At 33.7% G+C, this 27,450-nt stretch overlaps 1 protein-coding gene across 4 annotated transcripts in view; it reads right to left on the bottom strand.

Annotated features, from left to right (window-relative positions):
* LOC128991411 (PHD and RING finger domain-containing protein 1-like) overlaps window positions 1–27,450 on the bottom strand; it is a 91,347-nt gene that overhangs the window by 4,517 nt on the left and 59,380 nt on the right. For 2 of the 4 annotated variants that reach the window (XM_054414258.1, XM_054414262.1), the window contains 13 exons: window positions 26,173–26,218; window positions 23,304–23,380; window positions 21,361–21,510; window positions 20,626–20,781; window positions 19,790–19,936; window positions 18,810–18,992; window positions 15,850–16,038; window positions 12,555–13,755; window positions 7,439–11,470; window positions 5,913–6,013; window positions 3,503–3,631; window positions 1,176–1,315; window positions 957–1,008 (listed from right to left, as the gene is read on the bottom strand). In XM_054414258.1, coding sequence (XP_054270233.1) covers window positions 987–1,008; window positions 1,176–1,315; window positions 3,503–3,631; window positions 5,913–6,013; window positions 7,439–11,470; window positions 12,555–13,755; window positions 15,850–16,038; window positions 18,810–18,992; window positions 19,790–19,936; window positions 20,626–20,781; window positions 21,361–21,510; window positions 23,304–23,380; window positions 26,173–26,218 — 6,573 coding nt within the window. In that variant the 3' untranslated portion in view covers window positions 957–986. The remainder of the gene's footprint in view (window positions 1–956; window positions 1,009–1,175; window positions 1,316–3,502; window positions 3,632–5,912; window positions 6,014–7,438; window positions 11,471–12,554; window positions 13,756–15,849; window positions 16,039–18,809; window positions 18,993–19,789; window positions 19,937–20,625; window positions 20,782–21,360; window positions 21,511–23,303; window positions 23,381–26,172; window positions 26,219–27,450) is intronic. The other 2 variants (XM_054414261.1, XM_054414259.1) reach the window with 2 other exon arrangements.

Here is a 27,450-nt window from a genome sequence, read left to right as displayed (position 1 = left end):
GATTCTTATACATTTCTTTTGGAGTTTCAATATCTTTTTTAAGTTTTTGTGATTTGTTGCTCCGTATACACAAATGTTATATGCCAAATGTGAGTGAACCAAGCTAAAATATATTACTTTTTAAGTGGCTAAATCACAGAATTTAGATAATCTTCTAAGGACATAAATTCTTGAATTCATTTTGCCTTTAACTTTGTTAATATGTTTATTCCAGTTTAAATTGCAATCCACAATTAAACCAAAAAAATTTGCATCCGTTACTTCTGAAATAATGTTGTCATTTAATTTTATTTCTGTTGAAAAACCATTTTGGTTCTTATTTGTATTAAAATTTATAAAGTTTGTTTTATTTAAATTTATCTGTAAGTTTAGATTTGTCAAAAATGAAACTACGTTATTTAACTCTTCTTCTGCAGATCTTTTAATATGTTCATCGGTTGGTCCTGAAACTTTCAAATTTGAATCATCAGCATACAAAACTACTTTGTTGACATTCTGATCAACCAATATATCATTAATTCCATTTATGTATATAATGAATAATAATAGGCCTAATATTGACCCCTGTGGGACTCCAAATTTTATGCACTGTGTTTTTGAATTTATTTTTGTTTGTTTTCCGCCAGTTGTAGAAGCTATTTCAACAAACTGTTGCCTATCGGTTAGATATGATCTGAACCAATCAAGTGCTTTGCCTTTAATACCAAACTGTGTCAAAATTTTAACCATGGTACCATGACAGACTCAATCAAATGCCTTTTGTAGGTCCATAAATAGTCCAATACATTTTTCATCCCTATCAATGGCATCAATAATGGACTCAATAAGTTAAATTGAACAGTTGCTGTTTTGGTCGACTTTATAATCATAAATGATTATAATACAATTCAGTATAATACAATTAGACTTAAGCAAATTGGATTGAATCAAAGATGAAAAAATGTAGGTATACTTACATTAAGTAGTTTCAAAAACTCGTCTTTTACTCAGCTCCATAACGTTTTTTGCCTGAAAAAAGGTTAAGAACATTTTAAAGTTTAGTACAATCAACAATCTGGTTGATGTTATCAACCCTGGATAAATTAAACATTCTCTATTTCAAAAAAGTTAATTACATATATTAATGAACTGATGTCAAAAATAAATGTAAAAACTTATAATAATGAGTTACTCACGGTTTTGGTTTGTTCTGTGCAGCTGGAGGTTGAATAGTACCTGACGCTTTTTTCTTGGCATATCTGAATTTCTTCACATAGGCTTCCACCAAGTGTTGAATTTTGATCGGGTTAATTTCTCCAGACTTGTTGTGACAAATCTGTAACCAAGTAAAATGTTTATCTCAGAGCTGCTATTAAATCAATTTAATAATGTAATTATTTCTTCTGAAAATCTCAATTTTTCAACGAGATTTCTATGAATTGGAAGGAAAATTAACCATAAATTGACTAAAAGATCTTATAAAATTATAAATTTCACTCCAATTTTTGTGTACCGTATAGTTAAATGCTAAAAGAAAAACAACAAATCAGAAGGTATAATTTATAAATACTAGTTAACAACAATTGCGTAAAGATAATCTTTAAGACACAAGTAGAAAATTTAAGGTACGAGCCTTGGCGAGTGCCTTGAAAGATTCTACGAGTGTCGTAAAGGCTAATTATATGTGTTGCGTAAAATACTTTACCTACGACCGGTTTTTAAAGTAGCCATTTCAGTTTAGTTATTAGAATTGAAAAGTTTCACTTAACAGCTGTTTACTTTCATAACAGCATAGTTTCATTTCATAACAGCATAGTTTTTTTCATAACAACACGGGTAACGGACCAATGAGGTTCAAGGATTGAGAGAAAAGAAGTAAAATTGTAATGTTTCGAACGTCAACTAATCAGCTGATCAGTTGACAATGTTAATTGTTGATCCGACTTGTTCCTGTTGATACTCGCGACTCGCGTATTCTTAACCTAAGTTGGTGGAAGTTAAAGGAAGGTAGATTTAACTGATTTAAAAATTTCAGTTAGTGAAAGTTAAGTTGACGAGATGGAAATGAGAGCACAAACTGTTTGTGCTAATCTTTTGCCACCAAAATAGAAACAAAGGTATAAAATTACATACCAGCAATTCATTAAATGGACGAAACAAAATAAGGTTCAATTTATAAATGAAAATGTGCTTCTGGTTTATTTTGAAAACCTCTTAACCACTTTTTCACCCAACTCGTTGTGGACCACATATTCGATGCTGAAATCTAACTGTAAATGAACTGTTTCACTATATTATTCAGTTGTCCAAAAAATATGCAATAAATTGTAACTGATATTTATGGTAAGAAAGCAGATAGTAGAACATATTCCCTTAAAAATTAACGTATTATTTAACGAAGTTTTACAAACATGTAATTACATGAAATCAGCTGATTATACATTAAGTCGTTGCATCACTTTCAGTGGTAATGACAATAGCGGCAGAAATATGCAATAAATTGTACCTGATATTTATGGTAAGAAAGCTGATAGTAGAACATATTCCCTTAAAAATTAACGTATTATTTAACGAAGTTTTACAAACATGTAATTAATTGAAATCAGCTGATTATACAATAAGTCGTTGCATCACTTTCAGCGGCAATGACAATAAACGAAAACATAACCTCTCTAAGAAGTTATGAGTAGTGATTGTTAGTAATTAAAAACCAGATTGTTAGTAATTAAAAAACGGTTGTAGGTAAAGTAGTGTACGCAACTCACGTTAATAGTCTTTACGACACTCGTAGAAGTTTTTAAGGCACGAGCCTTCCTTAAATTTTCTACTCGTGTCGTAAAGACTAACTTAACGCAATCGTTGCGTAAACTACTATTACCTACGACTGTTTTTTTAATTACTTAACAATCATTACTTACATTTATCTAAGAGAGGTTATGTTTTCGTTTATAAGCTTAACAAAAATAAGGTTTTATAAACAAAAACAACCTCTCATCGCCACTGATTGTGATGCAACAATTGTCCCAACCTCTCATTGTATAATAAATTACTTGAACAGCTGAAAAGTTGATGTTATAAGCAATACAATTTTGCTTCTTTTCTCTCAATCCTTGAACCTCATTGGTCCAAACTTGTACTGTAAGTAACAAAACAATGCTGTTAAGTAGGTAAACAATACTGTTAAGTGAATCTTTTCAATTCTAACTGAATTGAAAAGACTAGTTTAAAAAATGGTCATAGGTAAAATTGTTTAAACTATGGTTTAAAAATTACTGTTATGAAAGTACGTGTTTGTATCTGGTTTTTGGTCAAATATAATTTATATCCATGAGAACTCATTCTTTTTATTTACTTCCTGCGGAGTTAAGTGACCAGTATTTGAGCCCCAAAAATCAACTAATAATACCAAATTTTTTTATACTTTATTATTAACTTTATTGTAACCCTGAACAGGAGCAGTTTCCATGGAATCTAAATTAATTTTACAACAATTTGATCTTTCAGCAGGATGTGACAGAGTTACCTTTGGTACAGATCTCCTGAGAATCTCCTTGTACTCCTCCTTGTTGACATGTTTCTTGGCGTAGTGAGGTTTGAGTACCAGTTTCACTTCCTCCACTACTCTTTCCTGGCGGTTCAGTTTCTTCAGGAACTGCAAACCAACGCCAGCATTACAGTAGAACCTCCCTCAATCGAAACTAGCCAAAATGTGTCTTAGACAAACATAGAGAAGGGACTGGACAGAAGTGATACAGGGATTGAGGTTAACACCATTGATAATTCAAACTACAAACACGATAGCCAACTGGGGGTGGATCTAAGCATAGAGGCTTGCACCACATACAATTTACAATATAATGCCAGTCACTGGTCATGTTTTATCAACCTAGATAGTACGTTCTGCAACAGTGTACTTGTACATTTCTCAGTGTGAGAATGCTCACTATCATCTGAGAACTAACTGACATGTTTACAATTATTTCAAACTGTTTAAAACCGTCTTATCACTGCCACTGACTAAATAAAAACTCAGGGAGTTACAGTAAAAAGTGAGTTTTTATTTAGTCAGTTGCAGTCAACACATAGCGAATGAAAAATGATAATAATTTTATTTTGATGTAACCTTTTATTCAAATAACATAGTATTTTTAAAGAAAAAAATTTATAGAACAAACATGTTTAACACTTTATTTAGTCAGGTGCTGGCCAATTTGTACAGTTTTAAATCAGTTGTACCAATTTTCATCCCATTTTAGTTATGTTATAAATAAGACAAGTTTTAATTATTGTGATTGTGAGGATATTTCAAAGAATCTTTTGACATACCATAGTGTATTAATACATTGATGACGTGGTTGCATACTAAATGACCTGACAAAGTTCTAAGGAACGAAATAGTCGTCATACAAACAACTGTGGTTGGAAAAAAAAAGGTAATAATTTTATTTTATCAATACAGTACACTCCCGATTAACCGAGGTTGTTGGGACCGAGACTACCTCGGTTACCAAGAATCTTGGATAATCGCATAGATTTTGAGGTTAGGGTTACAGTACGTTATTATGAAGTTAAATACTTGTAAAATATATCTTTAAACACATAGCAAATGAAAAATTATAATGTTATTTTGATATAACCTTTTTTTCAAATAACGTGTAGTATTTTTAAAGAAAAAAAGATATAACAAACATGTTAAACACTTTTTAATCGTCTTGAAAATGGTTATTTAAGGTTTATTCTAACGTTAAAATAATATGTATTGGTTATTCCAAGTACTGTGTTCATTTCAATAAATCTCAAATTAATGCTATTCTTGTGTTTCTTTGAATAGAAACATGTTATAATAAAGTAGTTATTATAGAGATTAAAGAATCCCAAAGTATTCTATTATCCTACAGAACATGAAATATTAGGGAAAAAATGAAAATGAATTGGGGCAAAAAAACAACCTCGGATAACCCGAGGGCTTGGATAATAGGGAGTGTACTGTAACATATTCCAACCAAGGTTCACAATCAATAATACTTGCTTAAACCATATGAAGCAATCAAGCTTTTTACCAATCATGTGTTGGTTATCAAATATAGTCTTAAAACTATTAAAAGGTTGAACTTATAAAACTATGCTGCATTTTAATAATGCAGTAAAAAAATCTACCAACAATTTTATTGCGTCTAATAGCTAAACTATATTCAAAATTAAAAAGCAAATGATAAAGACAATGACAAGGATGAGTTAAAGTAGCTTACATGCAAACATATAGTAACCAAATAAAGTAGTAAAGAAGTAAAGACAAAGTAAAATCGTACAAGTAATGGTTCCATCAATAAGCTAATTAAATTGAAGGGGGGTTATATCAGACAATTAACAATCTGAACCAAAAACTGAACATTAGTAAATAAGCTGAAATAATTGTTACTAACAAGCATGCACTAATTTAATATAGGCCTAGATACCTATTTTAAATTTTTAAAGAAGTTCTAATAATCATGTATCTGAGACTGAGGTAAAATAAAAATTGTATTTTGACCAGTCAATGGAGCCTATATATGTAAATAGTATAATTATTTTGTTTAATTGGATGGTGCTTATTTTTGTAGACATTTTTCTCTTTGAAGACAGAAAAACCTAAGTTCACAATGTGAATAACATTTTGTTTATTCAGGGAATTTTCTCTATGTAACGAAAGACAAATATTCTTGAGCACTATAAATAGGCAAAACGTATCTAATTTAGATTGTTTCATCCAACAGTTTTTTTTTATAACTTGTGAAAACATTAATCAAAAAGGTAAAATATCTAACAAAAATATCAAAAAAAGTTTTTAAAATGATACATGCCGTTGTGAAAAATTAAGAAATAATGTTCCGAGACAGCTTACTTCAAGGACTAGTGTCATTAAATACATTATAATAATGGAACCATTGCTTTACCTTATCCTTCACCTGCATTTCCACAGCAGAACTTGGCAAATCATCTAGAATCTTCAACTGATCCTCGTCCAGCTTGACTTTTACCTCTTCTTTTTTGCTCCCTACAAAAAGATAATACGTTCGTGGACAAGTATTGCTAATAGTAAGTTTTTAAATGACTATTAGTTTGATTGATTGCATTATTTTATCACTAAGGTCCATGCGGACAAAATTAATTGAAGCACTTTTATGTCCAACAGTTCACATTTTTCACATGTTCAGTTTTACAACATATTTCATCTATAGGTACTGATGTTGTACGAATGCAAGCAATCATTTTTGTAAATTTAATTTTGATTTTAAACAAGATTAATTAATGGTATCAGCAATCTGACACATACTTTCTCCCATTAGCTTGTCTGAAACTTTATCACTGGTAAGCAGTGGGAGTAACTATGAAATTTTATGCAAAAAAGTTGCAGTAATTTTTTATTAACTGTAATTTTTACAGCAATTGGGGTTGTTCACTTTGGTTTATAGAGTTGAAAGGACTACAACATACTACGTTTTAATCAAAATAGTTCAAACCGTTTTTGTAAAAACATAATTTTCGGTTATTTTATGAAAAGCCAAATAAATTGCAATCACTTTTGAAAGTAATTTTTACATCAATGGGGGTTGTACCGTTTTGTTAAGAGTGAAAAGGGCTGTAGCACAACATACAAAATTTTAATCAAATCATTCAAGACGTTTTATTTTAAAATAATAAAAAGCCCTGGAGATACCATGTTTTAGGGCCTACGCCAACTTTCATCAAAATCGTACCGCAGGTGCGGTCTTTAGGTCTGGTACACATCCACACATAAAGTCATTCACTGACATCACTTCAAACCACTTTTGTGGGTTCAGGAGAACCACGGATATATTCACCCAAAAGGCGTCATCCTGTAATCCAGCTACTAGGAGGTCACGAATTGTGGATATTTATAGGGATGCACTGTGGATGCGATGCTCCCTGGTATGGAATAATGTCCGCACTAGTGAGTACTACGACTATCCGCAGTACTATCCTTATAATTAGACCAATTCGTAAATTACAAGGAAAAAATGTGGTTCGGATTCCACTATAAACTGTAGGTCCCTTAGTTGCCATTAGCTGTATGGGCTATTAATTAACAGCTGTGTCTAAGGAACATGTCGGCCTTAGTCACTAACAAGACTACAAGTTCGCGCCACTCATCCTTCACTCATATTTGGGTTCAAATACGCACATAGTGGCGTCCCCATCTTAAATAATTGATAATTGATACTTCCTCATTAGGTTAGTTATATGTTAAATATATCTAGTAGGGAAAGGAAGTAAAATGAATTGAACAATGGATGGGTTAACACAATACTACAAAGTACATTTTCATCCTCATGGCTCAGCTGTTTTTAAAGGTTAAGCAAAGTACATTTTGAATTTGTAATGCAAATTCAACCACAAAACAGCTTGCTCGGCAACTCTGATTTGTTTATACTAATAATAACAATTATAAATTACTCACCTTTTAATTTAGACTTTGATGATTTCTTGGCTGGTTTCGGGGCATATCTTAAGTGTCGGTTCTTTGCAGGAGATGATCCAAACAAAGAATCAAATTTATTGCCTGGAGTTGGTTTTGATTTATTTGTCATGGGTTTTGAAGAACTCCTTGGAGGGGAGATCACAGGTGGTTCAAAGAGATCATCTCCCTCACTCGACCCTGGTGAATATGGAGAGCTCGGATCAATATCCATATCCTCAAAAGTATCCCCATTTTGTTGTGATCTGTTGGACATCCTACTATTATTAAGACCTGGGGCAGGAGGCCCAGGGAGTAAGGTTCCAAGAATAGGCACCTGTTTGACAACATTTGTAAACAACTGATGTTTTGAATTAGATTTTGGAGTACTTTGTTTATTAGGTGTGATAGCCTTGAGAGGCAGAACAGGTTGTTTTGGCGTCTGATTTTGATTTTTTGTTTGCTGACTAATAACAACAGTGATGAGTTTTTCAGGGGATTTATGAACTGTTACGTTAAGTTTGTTTGCATCTGCTAAAAGTTTCTTGATCGGTTGCATTAGCGAATCCTCAGGTAGTTTAGAATCTGTTGAGCTGACAGGAGGTGAGACTTTGGGTGATTGTTCAGTGTTCATTTCATGTTTAGGAGTAGAATGTACTTTGGGGGGTTCAGGTGTCTTTTTAGTCTCTTCTGTTTCGTTTGGTGGTGTTGATGTCCTCGGTTCATTGAGTGACGGATGATCATCGTCTGTACTTTGAACATTTTCTAGTTTATCCTCTCTCGCTGTGTTCATCTGTAAGCCTGTATCGCTGCGAGGTTGTGGACTTGGAGACCTAGACTTCGTTGGGTCAAATGGATCATAAGGAGTCGTAGGAGGTGACGCAGGAGTTGTCATCTCTGGTGGCGGCTCTGGAGGCGTATTTGGTCCTTTATGCATGATTTCATTCATTTCATTTTCAGCATTATCTTCATGCATTTCTTCCTCAGTTTCCATCAAAGGATTATTTAATATTCTTATTTGTGACTGTTTTGTGCTAATAGAAAACTTGATGTGGGGTTCAGGAGGCGTTTTAGGGCCAGAGCTATTATGCATGAAACTAGAAACTGGAGATTCTGGTTGAGAAGCAGCATTTTTCTGTCCATGATCTGATGAAAGCGAGTGCATACTTTGATTCATTCCACTATGACCCAGGCGATTGATTTCATCTTGCATCTCAGAGTGGTGTTGTTTACTTCCCTCATCACCGCTGTCACTCAAAACAATTACTTCTTTTGGTGAAGGTGTCTGAGCTCTAAAAGGAGATACGTCAAGATCTATTATTGCTACAGGTTTAGCATTTTTGGCTGCTTCATTTATTTTAGCCAAGCGATTACTTTTCTTGCCAGGAGTTTTCTTCGAAGAACTGTTTGACTTTTTCTTTTTAGCAGAACTATCATTTAAATCATCTCGTTTTCGTTTAGAACTTTCTCTCAACAAAGGAGTTGTAGCAGGAATTATTTCAGGGTTTTTATTAGCATTTTTGAAGTTGACACTAACTAGAATATTATCTCCAGACGTAAATACTTCTTTTGATGGAGCGGGAGACTGCCCACGCTTTTTCTTCCTCCTGTCATCTTTCTTTTTGGATGTCTTCTTCTTTTCTTTCTTTTTTAGTGCTTCCTTGTTGGGAACTATCACAGTCAAATTTTTTGGAGGGTCTTTAGTTCTAACTCCTCTCAGAGAGGGTACTCTTTCTCTAGACCATGATCTTGATCTTGAACGTGAAATACTTTTAGATCTTCGTCTACGTCTGGGAGAACGAGATTTAGACATGGAAGACCTTGACCAAGAGGGGCTCCAGGATTTGCTATAAGAACGTTGCTTTTTTGAATGGTGAGAATGATGTGATCTTGACCTTGTTTTCCTTCTTCCCCTACTTACACTTCTATGTGCAGTCCTTACTCTATCTGTTTTATTATCTAATGATCTTCTTCTGTCACGAGAATGACTTGAAACCCTATTCTTTGATCTACTTCTTTTTCTTGATCTCTCTCTTGATCTGGATCTTTTGGACCTATCACGTGACCTAACTCTTCCTCGAGATCTACTACGCCTCCTTCTACCCCTTGATCGACTGCGGGATCTCCATGATTTACTTCTTGTACGGCTTCGATTTCTGGTCCTCAAGGGAGATCGATAGCGAGGAGGCCTATAAGGTGAAAGAGAAGATGACGATGGGGAAATATCTCTGCCAAACTCATCTTTCTTAGGTTGTTTGGGCTTTTCACTTATTAGACGTCTAACATCATACCTCTCTAACTCTTTTCTTTTTTCTCTACTTTTCTTTTTTGAACTTTCTTCTTTTTTTTCACGATCTCTGTCCTTATCCTTTTCTCGCTCTTTATCATCTTTTTCCTTACCATCTCTGTAATTTCTTTCTTTAGTACTTTTAGAAAGTTTTTTCCAAGAAATATTTTCATCAGGCTCTCCTGGCTTCAGTGTTTTTTCCTTGGGTTCTTTATCTTTCTTATCTGTCTTTTCTTTGTTTGAGGAGTTTTTATCCTTTTTCTTCTTTGACTTTTTATCAAAAGAATCTTTATCTTTCTCTACAACTGGTTGTTTTGGTTTCTTTAATTCAACGTTCTCATCTACTTCAATTTCTACTTCTGGTTTTGGCTTAGATTTTTTCTCTTTTTTAGGCTTGTCTTCAATTATTTCTCCTTCTTCAAATTCTAATGGTTCATTGCTCCCTTTGTTGGAGATTTCTTCATTTTGACTTATTTTCCTAGATTTTCTCCTTTTCTTTTTCCTAAAAGAATTTAGCTCATCCTCATTTGCAATCTCTTCATGTTGCTCGTTTTCTAGAGGCAGCTCATCAAAGTTGACATCTTCAGATTCTGATATTGTTTCTGTTTCCAAGCCTTCCAAGCCTGGAAGAGTTGATGTCTGAATGTTATCAGAATCGTTAAATGATGCAGCAGAAACTGCTGAAGTAGCTCCCCCCACAAGACTATTTTCATCATCTGAGTCTAATGATTTGGCTAGTTTCTTTTCATTTTGTATTGATTCACGGATTTCTTCATTTATTTTTTCCAACTCAATGTTATCTTGCCCATCATAAACACTCATTTCCTCATCAGTTATATCCACTAAACCATCAGACTTATCTCCCCCATCTATAATTTTGTCATCATTTTCTTCCAGCCTCACAGGACTTTTAACCAATGTAATTTCATTGTGCTCTTCACTGTCATCATGAGGCAGGTTATTTTCCAAATTAGCCTCAGATTCAATAGCCAAATCTAAGATATCACCTTGAGTGCTGCATTCGTCTTCGCCAGCCTCTGCGTCTTTATTTTTGACAGATTTGGTTCTTATTATTTTTCCGTTAGACTCATGCACACTTTCACAGTCACTCTTATCATCATCCTCATCTCTATTTTCTTTATCCTTTTGGATACTGTCTCCCATGGGTACATCCCTACCATCATCTTCTTCTTCCTCCTCACCTTCATCATCTTCATCAGCACTCATTTCTCCAGTATGGCGTTTGGTTCTTTTATTATCATCTCCACGCTCAGAACCTTGGTCAGAATCTCTTGTCTCTTCTTGACGTGGACTTTCATCTATAGATTTTCTGTCTGGTGATGGAGAGGTTTTCTTTACTACATTTCCACCTTTATTTGGAGAGGTTGGAATACTTTCACAATTTTCTTTATCACTTTGAACAGGCAAGCTATCATCAGGCAGGGGTATATCCATACTGTCTTCTTGGGTATTACCCTTTTCAATTGGAGGAGGGATGGGGATATCCAAATCAATGCCACGGTGGGCAAGTTTCATACTAGTTGCAGAATATAATGAGAAGTTTGGACATTCATCATCATCTTCTGCATCGGTAGAGTTGTGAGAAGCAGGCCGTGGCAGGGGTCCAATGATTGGTGTACTTGAATAAGTAGGCAACTCTGGATTGTAAGACGCTGAGCCTTGGGTTGGACAAGAATCTGAAGAGTAGTTGGCTACCAATTCTGGATTTCTCAATGACGATGGTATATCTGAAACCAAATATTTTTAAAAGATAACCAGAAAAGAATATTGTCTAATGTCTGAAATTACAAAAATGACACATATTATGCCAGTGAAAAAAATATTCAATCAGTTTTTTCTTTATTATTCTTTGTCCGAAGATGTTATAGCTTATTGCCTGCCTTGGTCTTTCTGATTAATTGATAACTACAACATATGTTCTTTATTTATGATTTGTAAATATTTTCTTTGTCAAATACATACCAAGTCTACTAATTAATAATTGTCCTTTTTTAAGTCTTGTCTGTGCTGATATGTTTAACATTGTTTTATCTACAAACAATAGATGATATAAAATCTAAAATAAAAATAATTCCAAAATTTTATAATGTTAGTTGTTAAGTCTAGTTTAGAAAATGTATTGAAACGTTAAGTCTTAGATAAAGGGAATTTTAAATTATGTTTATGCTACAAAAAACAATTTATAAGTATCATTATGCAGTAGCAGTAGGATAACGGATCAATAACTAAGAAAAAAATTGCTAAGCAAAGATCCAGATTAATTAGTAAAAGTATGTCCTATTTACACATCCTATTTATACATTGATGTATAATCTGTCAACATTGTGACTCAACAGGTTTGGTGATGCTGGTTTTGAGCTCAATTAAAGAGAGTTTTAATTTTCGTAAAAGGTTTTAACAGAAGGTTTTAGGCCTATACAATCTGCATAGACCTATCATCAGGCGGTACAAAGAAGATTTTCTCTCTTCATATGAAGATCATCAAATTTAAAACAAGTAAATACAAGTAAATACAACAAAACACATGAAGACGACAAATTTACAGTAGGCCTAACTGATTTGTTAAGATAACTGTACTGCCTGATGATGGCTCCATGTAGGAGCTGAAACTAAGTTGTGTCGGCAATTTAATAATGTATTGCCTAACTGCAGGTATTTAAACCTTTTCTTTAATATTATTTGTCAATCTGGAGTCTAACATCTACAATTTAATTGTCACTTTTGGTTTCACTTAGGGACCTTTGACTCTTTTTACAAAAGATACATTTCTATGAATGACTGAAAATTATACCTTTTAAGGATTATACTAACCAGGAGGTTTAGCTAAGGGTGCCCCTTCATTTGAAGACTCATCAGAATTGACAGCACAAGGATCGTAGACATCGCCAGGGGGAGGGTCGTCAATGACGAGACCGCTAGGCTCGTCATCACTGCCGTCATCATTGAGATTCATCAGCATGGCTGGAGGCTCAGGCGGAGGCTCCATGGTCATGAGGAAGGGCGGCTCGGGGGGTGGCTCAAGAATCCCAAACGTTCTCTCTTCAGTGTTACTTTCCTGCTCTATGTCACTGTAAATATCAACATCTTCTTCTTCCCGCTCTGGTGACGCTTCAGGGGAGTTGTTTGTCGGAAACGAGACTTCATTCATGGGGGATCTCAACCTTAGAGGAGGTGGAGGTGGGATATTTTCTGAAGGATATGAATGTATGTTTGGTCTTCTAGGAGGAATATTCATACGAAACCTTATTGGAGGTGCTCCACGAAGTGACGATGATCCACCTCCTGTTGGGCCTTCTGATCTTGAGTAACCGGCACTTGCTGGTGCAGATGATTGATAACTACTGTCCTCTGATCTTTCTGAATGACCTTGATTCCCACTTTGACCTCCCCCTCTACTAGAGTTCTCTGGCATGAACGAGCCAGAGTTGGTTCTTGTAGGGAACATTGGTGATTCCTTGACTGGTGCTGTTGCCTTTTTAACATCTACCTTATTTTCTTCCTTTAATGCTCCACCTTTTGGGACAACCTTGAGTGTGCCGTCAGAATTACTTTTTATCTCTGTTTGTTTAGAATGCCAAAGAGCTTGACTATCAAGAATACTGTCTAACAGACTTGGTCCAGCTGGTGATGATAGACTATCTATCTTGACAGATTTCTTTGGGGACTTAGAAGTTAAAATCGAGGCAGCTTTCTTACGATGAAGAAGTCGATCAATAGGACGTGCTACTCTAGTTCTAGATAAAACACCGACACCTCCTTCCATTGACCCAATGTCATCTTCCCCTTCAGACACAGAGAAATAGTCAAGTTGATCTCTCCGTCCAAACAGATCTAAAGTAGGGATTCCAGCCTGATACCTCTGGTAGTTTATGGGAGTTGATGATATTTCTTGCTTGTTCACTGTTTCAGGGATTGTCTGTTTAGTGATCTTTGGTTTACACATTCCCAACCTAGCTGCTAAACGGCCTTTTGCTGTTTTCAGAGACAAAACCGTCTTTTTGCTGCGTTTCTTCTGAAACAAAAAAAAGTTAGTGATTCCGGTCCAAATCTAATCATGGTAGCTATATAACTTTTAAGTGTGCACATTAGAATAAACCAAGTTTAAAATGTTAAGCTGAAAGCATTTGGCCTTAAAATGATATTGGGTTGTGCAAATGAGGGTCCTGCTGTGTTCATCTGATTATTCTATTAAGGTACCTTGTTTAATTTGAGTTGTGTTTCCATAGTACCGTAAGTTATTTTTAGGATTGAGATTGGATTTTTAGTTCGAGACGAGACGAGACGAGATTTTTTATTTCTCATAAAATTTCGAGACGAGATTTCTCTTCTCATACACAACGGGAAATGCACGTTCGAAATTTTTACCTGATTTTGTAACATTGTTAGATGACTGTTTAAATACTAAAATAATGATAATAGGCAAGAATATTTACAATCTTTCATTAAATAACATCAGCATAACATTTTTTTATTAATCACGCCTAACTTATTAAAAATGCCTACGATTAGGAAACATGGTGATATCAGTTAGGATAGAGTTCAACTTATCCTAAAATAAAATAAATCATAAAATAAAAGCAATATTAATTTTTATAAAATAGTTACTTGTTTTGACTTTTTTTATAGTAATAAAACATTCCTCACACTGCTTACACTTAACAAAACTTCTCAAATGTTATTAAAGTAATATTATTAAAATAATGAAAGTAATATTTAGGCTACATTAAAAGAATTAAAGTAATATTTACATTAAAAGAATTAATTAAATAAGAACGCCTTCAAAAAGGAAACGCAACTACAACACGCTCCTGTATTGCGGGTATTGCATTGACTTTCTGCAGGCGTTTTTAATTTTTTTTTTTTTTTTTATTCTCGTCTCGATAAAAATCTCGGCCAAAAAGTAATCTCGTCTCGTGTAACGAGATTGAAAATTCCCCGAAAATTTCCCGAAATTTCGAGACTTGACCATCCCTAAATGTAAATTATGAATTAATATACTTTATTAGTACAAAATCTCTGGAATATATTGCATTGACCGGAAAATTGATAAAAGAATAGTATTTGTAAAATAAAATTGCATATCATGATCATTCAAACATGTTAAAATCTAAATTTATAATGGACGGGAATTAATGGGTAAAACCGATTGTTTACGTTTACGGCCAAAATAGTGATTAAAACTAAAATAATGAAAGAATTTAAAAAAATCACAAATCAATTTAATAATGGCAATATATAATTTTTCCAAAATCAGAATGATTATCAATTATTTTGCTACAAAACAAAAAAAAATAGAACATTGAGAGAAAGCTACATGTGAACAGTCTTTTTTGAAAAAAAAAACATGATTTTCTAAGCCAATAGGCTTATGAGTTAACAATCGGGTGGGTATAATTGAACAAATTCGGTAAATTATTACGTTTTTAACAAAATGTAGAAGTATAATTTAGCCATTTTGGATCCTAGCTAAGCTAGCTAACATACACATCACATATTCCTTTTTCGTAAACAGTCAAAGGGAGTGGTTGTGCAACACAGTCATTTTAATAAATTATTTTCTAAAAATCCTAAAATAATGTAATTAATGTAATAACTACTTAGTAAAATTTATGTATATTTAATAACCAAGAATAAAAAATCAAGATAAGCTGCAAGTAGCCTATATTTGATACTTGAAAGAAACATGCTTGTTAATGAATGTAGAAAAATTATTAAGTGAGAAGACATATTTCAAATTTAACTTGATAAACACTTTTTGATCAACAATTTAAAGAGCAATTTGTTGATAAAATACTCCCAATAACTTATTTGTTTCCTTTTTCTACCTAGATTTTATTTTAAGTCAAGTGTAGGTTTAACCTCAAATTGTTTCCATCAAAAATTTATTAAGAGTATTATAGCCTAAGCTAGGCTATATCATTGTACTTAATGAAAGGTGACAAAGTATGGGTTTTCATTTGTTTGCACTATTTAAAGTTGTATTGACAATGCAAAACTTAAAAGGCACCAAAATCATCAAAACAAAACCCTTAGGATGATCTCAATAGTATTCATTGGTGTTGGTCAAAATTCAACATATAGCTCCAGCTGTGGAAGTTTGACATACCTTTCTACCTCGTCTTTTCTTGCCCTTCTTTTTGCACTTAAGAATAACTTCTATGACTCCGTCATCAGTGACGATTCTCTTGATTCTGACTCCGGTGCGGCGAGTCTGAGTGTTAGTCCTGCGTCTCGGCCTTGTTGTAGCTCTTGCTCTGATTCTTCCTCCAGACTCCACCCCTGATGAGGTTGTTGGCTGAAACAAAATCAATGATAAGCCACATACCTTGTTAAACACTTTTAACTAAAATAATGACTAACCAAATCCGCCTCGAAAAAAATTTAAATTGTTATGCATTTTAGTCAATGGAACCTTTCCAATAACCTTTTTAACAAAAGATTTTGGATATCTTATACAACTTTCCCCTTCAATTAGGTTAAGAGAAATTATATTGTACAAAGAATCTTGCAGAAAATACTTATGTTTTGGACAGCAGTAAGGCACATTTTACATCTAGCTCAACTATCTCTAGGGAGGTGTTGAAGATAAGTAGTAGGGGTGGGCGAGTACTCGACCTTCGAGTAATTACTCGAGTTTTTTCAAATACTCGACCTCGAGTCGAGTAGTAATTACTACTCGAAAATTTCGAGTCGAGTAGTTATAAATAGTGCCAATTCACGATTTTCTACATCCATATTTAATAAATTATATTTTGTTTTGTGTTGATGCCTTATTTAATCCCCATTCCTACAAAAAACAACTATCTAACCTCATATAGGTTAGACCAGCGTAAACCAAATGTTCAACAAACACCCATCGTCATTTGGCAGAGCTAGCAAGAGGACTGAGGACTACTAGCCTACTACTAACAAACAACAGACTTTCACTTTCCTACAACAGTCAACAATACGTCTCGATAACGATACAGTAAGTTGAAATAAAGCATTGAATGAATCTATCGAATTGCAATAGTCGATAGTCAACAAGGGAGTCTCGTGACTAGTAGGCCTAACAATGGCAGACGATTCTTGAAGATATTATAAAGTACAGTATCAGATTTATTTTGAACTGCCATAAAAATATTTTATACCAAAATATAGAAATAACAAAATATTTTATACCAAAATATAGAAATACAACAAATAAAAATAACCTATTGTAGCATAATATTTTTTCAAATTAATCGGTATTGGTGTTTAGTTTTACAAACCGATAAGTTACTGCAAGGAACATCGATGCAACTGAATGACGCAATCTCATTGGGTCTAGGCAAATGGCAGAAAGAAAAGATCAGTTCCACTTTAAACATCAGTGTTGCCAGATGGACGATAATTTTTGTACTTTTACAACTGTGGTATTGGCGTAAACAAACTATAAGTATAATTTTCTAATGAGTTTACATAAACATGATTTAAATTAGTCAAACTATTAACTTTTTTTACAAAATAAAAGCTATAACAATTTTATGATAATTTTGCCGACATTCACCATAATGGTGTAATGATAAATATGGCAACGTCAGCCCTGCAAAACAGCTGTTTGATGGGAAAACAAAGCAGAAGCAGACAGCAGGAGCAGACCGACTAGAGAGAGAGAGAGAGAGATAAAGATGGTGACGCATAGCAACAACAAGAACAAAACAGAACAATGGATTGGAGTGAAGTTATGTCAACGTCAGTTTTGGTTTTGAATGTTTTTACTTTGAAGTGAATTTGTAACTTAAAATAAAATTGATTTTGTTAGTGGAAGTTTAATAGAAAGTAGAAAGTAAAATAAACATATTCTGTTTGTGATTTTGATTGTGCAATTTTCAATCTGGTGGCACAAACATGACAACTACAGTTTGAATTGTAACTTAACTTAGAAAATGTGAGTTTATAAAGAAAGGCCAAATAGGCTATACCAGGCTACAGTGAAATGTGTTTTAATTTTAAATTAAGTGTTTAATGTGGGATTTTATTTCGAGATAATAGGCCTACTATGTTTTTATTTGATATTTTCAGTCTGTCAGAGACGAGTGACTTGATAATTTTTATAAATGTACTGAGTGAAGAGGATAGCCCTAGTACCCATAACCTTCAAACTTCAGACAGATTAAGTGCTTATCCAAGTGATTACCTATTTTAAAATACCTCATTGATGTTTTTAACTTGTGATACAATATGTAGTTTTTATGAGTTTTCTGTTAAATAAATAAATTTATTTTTATAAATTCTGTTTCTTATTTGAATTGAAATTATTCTTAAAGTTAGGTACCTTATTAAGTTAGTTAGTTAGGTTGATTATCATGTTAGTGAGGAGGAATTAAAGGGAAGAAAAAATAAAACACACAATAACAAGTGACGTGTAGGCCTAAATAATTTAATGCTGCAGGCAACAAGTAGGCCTAGTCTAGGCCAAATTTTTTATCAGGCCTAAGGTAGGAGGTACTAATAATTAGTAACCATATAAGTTAACTTAGAAAATTTGGTATAAGTACTTAAACTACCTATTTAGGCCTAGGCAGGGTTTAGGCTAGGATAATATTTTTTTCAGCAAAATGCTGCAAACTCTCTGCAAAGACAAAAACTAAGTTAGGCCTAACTGTACAAAAAATATTATTCAATAACTTAAGCATTTAAAACAAAAAAATCCAGTAGGCTAATATTACATTTGTTTGAACATTACATCTTTCAATTTTATTTGTAGAAAATTTTCCATAGGCCTAGCCTGCAAAACAATGTTTAAACTTAGCATTTTTAAGTTGTGAATAGCAAGATGCTAAAAATACTACCGCAGCATAAACCCTGGGCCTAGGCCTACTTAACGCGCAACTACTCGACTCGACTCGATACTCGAGTTTTTACTCAAATACTCGACTCGACTCGAATTGAAAAATCACTACTCGCCCACCCCTAAAAGTAGTGATAAATAAAGTGACTATTCTACACTGTTCATGATTTTATAGATAATTAAAAAATAAGGTGATATCAGTGTAGTTTGGAACATAACTTTTAAAACAAACTGGACATACTGCTTCCACTTACCGCAGGTGCATCCACTTGCTGGTTGTTGCGACGGACATTTCTCCTGACTCTCTCGGATTGTCTAGTCCGAGGTATCAGTCTGAAGTGAGACAAAGGCACCAAGTCATCATCTCCGTCCTCCTCCTCCTGCTCTGGTCCTGGCTCATCCCTCTGGTGTCTACGAGACCCACCCTCGGACCTTCCCTGCGATACCACACACAATTTTAACTTTATGTCTTGGAATTTGTTAAATTATTACATACTTAAAAAAACATGTTCTTTGGTCAAGTCAACTGTTCTGTAGGCCTATGTTAAAATTTAAAAAAATCAACAAAGTAGTCTTTAATTATTAAAATATTAACAACACACATAACAAATTTTCTGTCGTAGCTCCAACTTCTCCTAGTGGTGAATGATTTTGCATCTTTCAAACCATAATGATATCCTTCTAGCAGTGTGTGAGTGCACTTAGTATGTCAAACACTCAGGTCCTTATCAAAGTAATGTTGAATTTTCACCAAGAGTTTAAAAAAATACAGTAGAGGACAGTGACTAAGGTTTATGTGATTTAAAAGAATCCTACATCTTAAACTACCTAATCTTAAAAACTGTTGGTACTTAAAGTGTTAAATTTGTTTGTAAAACACCAAAAATTATACTAGCATAACTGTCTCATGTTTACTCACAGACCATTCCCGTTTAACTGATACAGTAATTATATTAAATTTAAGTCTAGTATTAATTAATGTAATGTAAGCATTTTTTTTCTTTTTTTCTATTCTTTGTATGTGAAACGCATGACAACATCGCAATTGGATTTTTTTTTAGGTCATGAAGAAGAAAAAGATTTTATCTTGAAAGGAACCAAAACCTGAGTCATTCACTACGAGGAGAAGCCAGAGCTGTAACAGAATATTTGGTGTGCACTTTGTATAACAAACTGTTTCAATGGCCTTCCACAATAAATATTTAAACATTAACATTGAACACGCAACACTCACCCGCCTATACTGAGGAGCACACTCCGGACAGTACCACTCTTCTATAGGGACATACTCCAGGGGCGGGTAGAGACATTCCATGTGATATCCATTATCACAACCATCGCAAAGCAACAGCGTCTCCTCACGGTCGGCCATGTAACATACCTGCAAGTCACACAAACAATTACTTAATGTCATTTAGCTATAAACCGAGCGACTGTAGGTAAAGTCGGTATTGGTACCTGATCAAAATCTCACAACAATACTGTTATCAACTATATCTAATTAGAAAGTATCCATTCTCTAAAAAAAGTTGGGAATGTTTTATTTTGGAATTTAAGTGTGTATTTGTAATTGCATTTTAAGAATTGAAAACAAGTCAATCCAAAGTTCAAAATTATAAATGGGACATTTTCAACAAAGACTAATTCTACAGTCAAGATATGTCAGTAGTGTTTGCTCAATAAGCAACGAATGAGGAAATTTGTGACTTGTGACAATAAATTAATTGTTTACAAGAATTGTATTTTTTAATTGTAAAATGTAAATTTGTTACCATCTTAAGGGTCAGAACAACTAACTGCAATTGACAGAATGTGCTATCAATAGACAAATGCTCTATTACAACCAAAGTACTTGTGTAGTGACATTTAAACGTTGGTTGTCAGTGCCAACATATTACTAGTAGGTAATTTAAAACCAATAATTGTATCAACATTCCCTCAGTATCTAGGCTATAATCTTTTTTAACTGACCATAAACTTATATCCACGTACTAACAATTTACATTTAGGTATAATCACTACAGTAAGATACTTAACTTGTAAGTTTTAAGAAATAGTCTTCCAACATACCTCGCATACTGTAGAGTCTTCTTCTGCAGGTTCTTGTAGGCCTAAGTTACTTGTCCGTTCACCTACTGACACTTGCCTGATGACTTTACCATCAAGGTGTTCTCTGACCAGGATCAACCTGTACGGCTGTCGATCTACTGGACAAGTATTGACATTCTGCAACATTAAAGTTAATCAGTTATTAGACTTCATTTGTAGCTTTACAACAGGACTAGTTATAGTACACTGTATACTGTATTGTTGTCCAACCAACAAGTTTGAAATGACGGATCGCCTGGAAAAGCAACAAATTCAAACTAAGACATTTTAAAATACATTTAACTTTTGTGTATCTCATTTATTTAGTATAATACTACGTTTATGCAACATAATATTTTTCAAAAAATAATATTCCATCAAGGTTATAATGGCTGACTAGACTGGTTGCCAGTCCCAGTCTCAACGTCTGCAAGTAGTGCTATACGTACTGATTACCTAACTATTGAGGCTACCAGAGTTGTAATTTATACAGATTTAGGGTTTTGTGGATGACGGATTTAAAGAGAAATCCTGACTTTTGGGACTTTAATAAAAGGTCACATTCTCATTAAAAAATATTTGGACTACTACTTTACTGATCTAAACTCAGTACCACACAGTCTATTCCTTTATAAGTTAACTTGAACCCGATTACTGATAATGGACAACAGAAAATGTTTCAATTCTACAATTCTTTAAGTAGGTACAACAATTTACCTTGGACCATTCCTCTATACAGGGAGCACAGAAGAAGTGGTCACATGTCTCTGGCGTCCCCACCTCTTGTGATACAAACTTGATGAGACAGATGGGACATCTCTCTGACTGACCATCAGAGTCTGATGACGAGCCTGAGCCAGTAGCCTCCTAAAACAGCCACAATGTACACACTACAAGAAAATTCTCAACAGAGAAACCATTTGTATAAATATATCTCAAAAAATATATCAAACAGCTTTACCTTTTTCCTGAAGTCAAAACAAACAATAAAATATTATTTTATTGATAAATGTGAGTTGAGATTTTCTGATAAGATAATAATCAAAAATAATGTTTCTGTTATGACCTTGTAAGGTCTTTTATTTACTTCATTTTAAGTAAATAATGCACTTTTTCTAGCCCTTTGTGTCATTAAGTGTGAAAGTCAATACTTGAGTAGAAACTTTGAATTAGTTTATGCATTACTTATTGTACACCGGACTTTGAAAAGGTACTGTGTACAATAAGTAATACAAGTCAAAATCATATATATTCTAGACATTATACCTTTCTATAATACCTAGATTTACAAATCTATATATTTAATAGGCGAACACAAATTCTGTAATCATTGTTTTGAAGCAGCTATGCATCCAATCTTTAAGTTTAAGGTGTCGTTGGATAGGTCGTGGCACATAGATTTGCCATCAAAGAAAAAATTTTTGAAATTCCATCAAGGCTCTGCCCCAGTGGCCTTCAAAGTTCCCATGTTCTTAGGGAGAAAATGTTTGTTTACATTTGAACAGATGGATACTTTGAAATGTATACTATTTGAACCAGCTGGTTATACTAAAATTGAAATTAATGGAAACATGAGCTAAAAGAATGTTCTGTATTAGATTAATTGTTGAAAAGATAAAAATGATGCTAGGAAGATAAGAATGAAAAGGGAACTTTTGAGTATGCAAAGAAGAATGTTGTTGAAAGTAGGGAAAACGTACAACACAGTATCGCATGATACGATTAGGGTTTTGACCGGAGCCATACCACTCAACCTGCTCATTGAAGAAAGGGTTAGGATTTTGGAAGACAATTCAGCGGGTAGGACTACGTTGGAAAGCAAGAGTGCCAGAAGAGAGGAGACATTAAATGAGTGGCAAATGTGCTGGGAGCAGATGAAAAAGAAAGGAAAATGCTGTTAAGGTTTTGGACACATAGTATGTCTGGACGAGGATTAAAACTGGCCAAAGCCTAAGAAAAAAGATTTTTCATGGGGAATTGGCCTGGAAAATAAGTCTCAGACTTAAGCCAGAGGTAGTGGTGGGAACGAGGGGCTTTGGTTTATCACTTAGGTTATCAATGATTAATCATAAGATAATCTTTTATTGACTTACAAAAAAAAAGCCTGAAAAACGCCACGCAGACTTCGAACTCAATTAGGCCTTTTACCATCTCCTTCTTTAACAACAAAACCAAAAAACCAGAAACGCCAAATAAAAAAGATCAATACAAATCCTTCTCCTTCTATATCTAGATTGTGCACGATTACGTGCACCAGGTTTACTAGTTATCATTAAATAATACAATTAGATACTAAGTAGACATTCAACCTATATGGAACAGCTGTCTCCAATTTTGTGTTAAAAGAACATAGTTATGTGAGCCAGTCACAGAAAGCACTAGGGTCTAAAATTCTGTATTCTACCTTATTTATTGTTTCTGATCAAATTGATGGGTCATAAACAACCATTGAACCATTGATGGGGCTATATAGCTCACCATAAGTCATTCCATTAGTTTGACTTTGTTAAAAAGTCTTGTGTATTCAACAAAAATTAGTGATTTAGATCAGCGCAATCTGTTGGAGGCTCACATCAACTACGACAATTTTAATTTTAAACAACAAATTTAACATGGGAATGGAATGTCTAGTTTTATTAATAGTCAAAGGTAATACCAACCATTTTATTCTTAAATGACGGTCCATGTGTTTTGCTTTCTCCATTCGACATGTTGCCGTCTGATTCACTTCCGGCATCTGTAAAATATCAATGCTTTAAATTTAAACAGTTCATAACCATTAATTTTGGACCATGACATCCCATCTATAAAAGTGACAAGCTGTAGCTGTAGCAAGTTTTTATATTCAATTTAACCTAGTATAGTGAACCATTTACAAGGTGTGCTGCTGTAAAATTATTTTTTCTGTCTTAGTTTTTATAGGTTAGATGAGAGTAGGGATCTTAATCCCGGGGCTGTAATCCAATTCAGGGATTTTGGGATTTATCTATGTCAATTCCAGCATTATATTATTTTATGATTTTAACTTTTTAGCCATTTCAAATTATGTTTTAAACTGGCCTTTAACACTGTTTTAAAATATTACACTGTGTAATTTCTAAGTAAACAAAAGAAAACACAAGCAACTGCACTCGCATGCACACGTCACACCTCACTCACATGCACACGTCACACCTCACTCACACTAAACTTGCTAAGTTGCAGAGCTGGACAATTTGACTAGTACTAGGAAAACTAATAGGCTAATATGGAGACTAAATAAATTATCAAATTTAATTTGGTTCAGAACTTGATCTCCAAAACCCATTTTCTGTAGTTCTGGACTAAATCTTGCATTTAGTTTTAGAGTCTTTGGAGCCTAGACGTTCTAACTCGTAAAACAGTTAAAAAACTACAAAGAAAATGTTTAATCTCACTAAATTTCAACCACTCTGGTGTTTGAGAAAATATTTTGAGATGGTAAATAACTCTTCACCGGCTTTTTGAAATTAACATTTCTCTTATGGCGGGTAAATCCAAGATGGCAGTTAAGTTCCATAGACTCCCTTGGAGAACAATTCAAAACTACAAAGATCATTTCTAATCTCACAGTATACTAGATATTTAAATTATAATCACTTTTGTGTTTGTACAAATATTTTTGGACGATAAATAACTATTCAGCAGCTGTTTGAAATGATAATAATTAATTACTCTGAAACCAGCTCTTCAACAAAAATATTGCTGCTCAGTTCAATAAACGTAAATATTATAAGGATAAAAATATAACATGGGATGAATCGAGAGTTGTAGTAGTAGTATGGATTTTATGTTGACTGTAATAAAATAATACAAATAACAAATCACCTGCTCATGTAGGAGCCGGTATGTACAAGACACGTAGGCCCGGTTTCCCCAAAATGGTGTAAGCTACTTTTATAATAAACTAGTTTATTTTTAAATTTTTAAATGTTTAAAATAAACAAACGGCAATTCGAGCGGTTGGCAATCCTGAATGTGTATTTGTAAGGAATATTTGGTGGGCTTTGGACTAGTGTTTCCTTTAACCACCACAACGCTACGCTACAACTAAGTAGTGCAGACAGCAAAATGCGAATGCAGCTAGAATAACATCACTGTTTAAGGTTATGTTATCAAGTTATTATAAGTTGTTATCAAATTCAGATTCATTCCATTTATTGAAATGGTAAATTCTGTCTCTTATTTTAGCAGGCCCTCTTGTTCTAGGTACTAAAGTGTCATAATCTTCATCTTCTACTTCTTCAAAAATGTCTATTAACCCTTCCATTAATAGTCCTGCAGCTGGCTATACTTTAGTGTGCAAACTTGCGTATACTGAATATTCTTACATAACGTTTTAGTTTGATGTCTAGGGAGTTTAAAAAACCTGGGTGTTTACCTCCTACCCCCCACGTTTTCCGGCTACGACGTAATCAAAATGGCGGCCATTGATTTTTAAAAAACGTATATTTCGCAAACTATTTGTCGGATTGGAATGAACTTTTTTTTATTTGAAAGATAAGTTTAAATGCTATCTGTTTTATATTTACACATTTGTTGTATGTTTAGTACATTTTTCGTAATTTTGCAAAAACCTGTATTTTTAAATATTTTTAGTTATTTTTGTTTGTAACGTTTTATTGATACAAAATATCAAAAACCACCAATGACAAGGGTCTTAGACACCACTCAATAAAAACTAATGAAAAAACAAACTTGATAAAAAATAAGAAATTATCTTTGTAAAAGAGGTCAGTAGGGAATCATTGACAAAAAAGAGTAGGTCTAGAAAATAATAGTCAATTACGGAGTGGGTAGGTGGGCCAGTTCCACCCCAGACCAGGTTAGCGAGTTCCAGGGAAAAAAAGAATAATTGTCAAAGTATGATTGTTTAGAGTATGTGTATGTTCTTAATTTAATAAATAATTTTTGATATTGTGCGACTAGCGTGTTTTTATTTTTTAAGTAAATAATTCAATACTTATTACTTATTGACTTGTTTTAAATGTTTATGAATATTCTGTTTGTTTGTTATCCCAAAAAATAATGTCTGGGAAACGGAATAGATTGAATACTTTTAGTGGACTGATAAAAACATCAATCTAGCAATTCTAATATTAAGTGTATGCACAAGTTTGAGAAGGATTTTTTTAGTGCTTTATCAAAATTATAGACATTTATTTTTGAGTTAATATATTTTAATATGGTAGATCGAAAGAACATAATTATCCTATTTAGCGTTCTCTTCCCGTTGCAAAGGACGGGTATGGCGGCTAGTATGTATATATATATATTCCTACATTCCTGTAAGTTAAAAGTACTGTAAGTGTAAATATGTTTAAAGTGTTATTAGATGTAGTTTTTGACTTAACTTCGCTAAGTAAAATTCCTGAATTTGATAAACAAAACAAATAGGCTAAAAATATATTAATATATATTTTGTAATCCCCATTAATCTCTGGGTTAAAATATGCTAATTAGAATTGGCCTTTACACTCTAAATTTCTATCATTTCAACTTATAACTTACCGTCCCCAGCATTGCTAGTCCCTGATTCATAATCACTGAGAATGGGCTGAAACAGAAACAAAAGTGTAGCTTTAAATGCATTACCCATTATGCATGATCTATTAAAATCAGTTGTCATACAATCAGGAATTTAAAGTGTTCATTAGCCAGAGTGGGCATTTTTGCCCCCTTTTTGTTAACAAATCTAAATTTGTTCGCAAGATAGTTTGGAATTTTGAGTTTGATGGCCAAGTGATTTATATTAAAACTCATCACTTGGGTCAACGTTTCCCAATCTGTGGTACGCGTAGGCAAATGTGGTGGTACGCAGTAACATAAGATTAGGCCTAGAAATTTCATCATGGTTTGCACCGGTGTGCCACTATTAACAATTCATTGGCCACAGGCAACTGTGTCTAGTTATCAGTACATTGGAACGAGGATGAGATAATTTGTTAGACAGCTATACAGTTACTGGCTTAAAACAGGAGCAATCAATAATACTAGGCAGAAGAAAAAACTATTTCACAGTTTCCTAATCTTGAGAATTTTGTTGGCGAAATGAAATCCAACAGTGTCCTGAATTTCTGGCAGACATTAAAAACCATTGTCTCAGCTGAATCAACATCTACAACCTTTACTTTCCTGAGGACTTGAATGAAGATAGAAATGCCACCAGAAAACTTTACTGAACCAGAAAAAGAACAGTTGTTTGAACTTAACTGTGATTCGGAACTTCAGCAGCAATACGGGATGTTAACCACAGTGTCAGTCCAGTCTATAGATTTGTGGTATCATTAAACCAAGACTTTTGGGTTTGTCTTGGTATGGCAATACAATACCATTCACAGTTATGTTAGGTAAAATGTTTTGTTCAAGTCTCTTGATAGATGTGTTTGGCCAGTGATGATTGGATTTGTTTAATCAGTGTTTAATTTTTATTTTAGTCCATTATTTGCTGCCCACTCCATATGGATCTATTGATGTTGTCGTTCATTAATGTTCCATTCATTAATTGTTCCATTTGCCTCACTGACTTTGCTTGGCGAGTTGAAAAACTGAATTGATGTAATTTATGTAGTTAGAGTAGAGTCTTGATTATCTGACTTAAACTGGCCGCGGCAAAGTCGGATAAGGGAAAAGGTCAGATAACACGGAAAATAATAAATACAACATTCACTCTGACACTGTGAAAGGTTGACAATTGTGTCGTGATTACTGGGTATGTTCCAAGATGGCGCCGTGACCGAGGAAGGTCAGATATTCGAAGGTCGAGTAACCGACACTCTACTGTAGTAA

Source organism: Macrosteles quadrilineatus, unplaced genomic scaffold, assembly GCF_028750875.1.
Source record: "Macrosteles quadrilineatus isolate MER2022 unplaced genomic scaffold, UCM_ALF_1.0 Scaffold_4__1_contigs__length_99947679, whole genome shotgun sequence".
Classification (NCBI taxonomy): Eukaryota; Metazoa; Arthropoda; class Insecta; order Hemiptera; family Cicadellidae; genus Macrosteles; species Macrosteles quadrilineatus.
The sequence above is the reverse complement of the archived record's forward strand: the minus strand, read 5'-3'. Positions and strand labels throughout refer to the sequence as shown.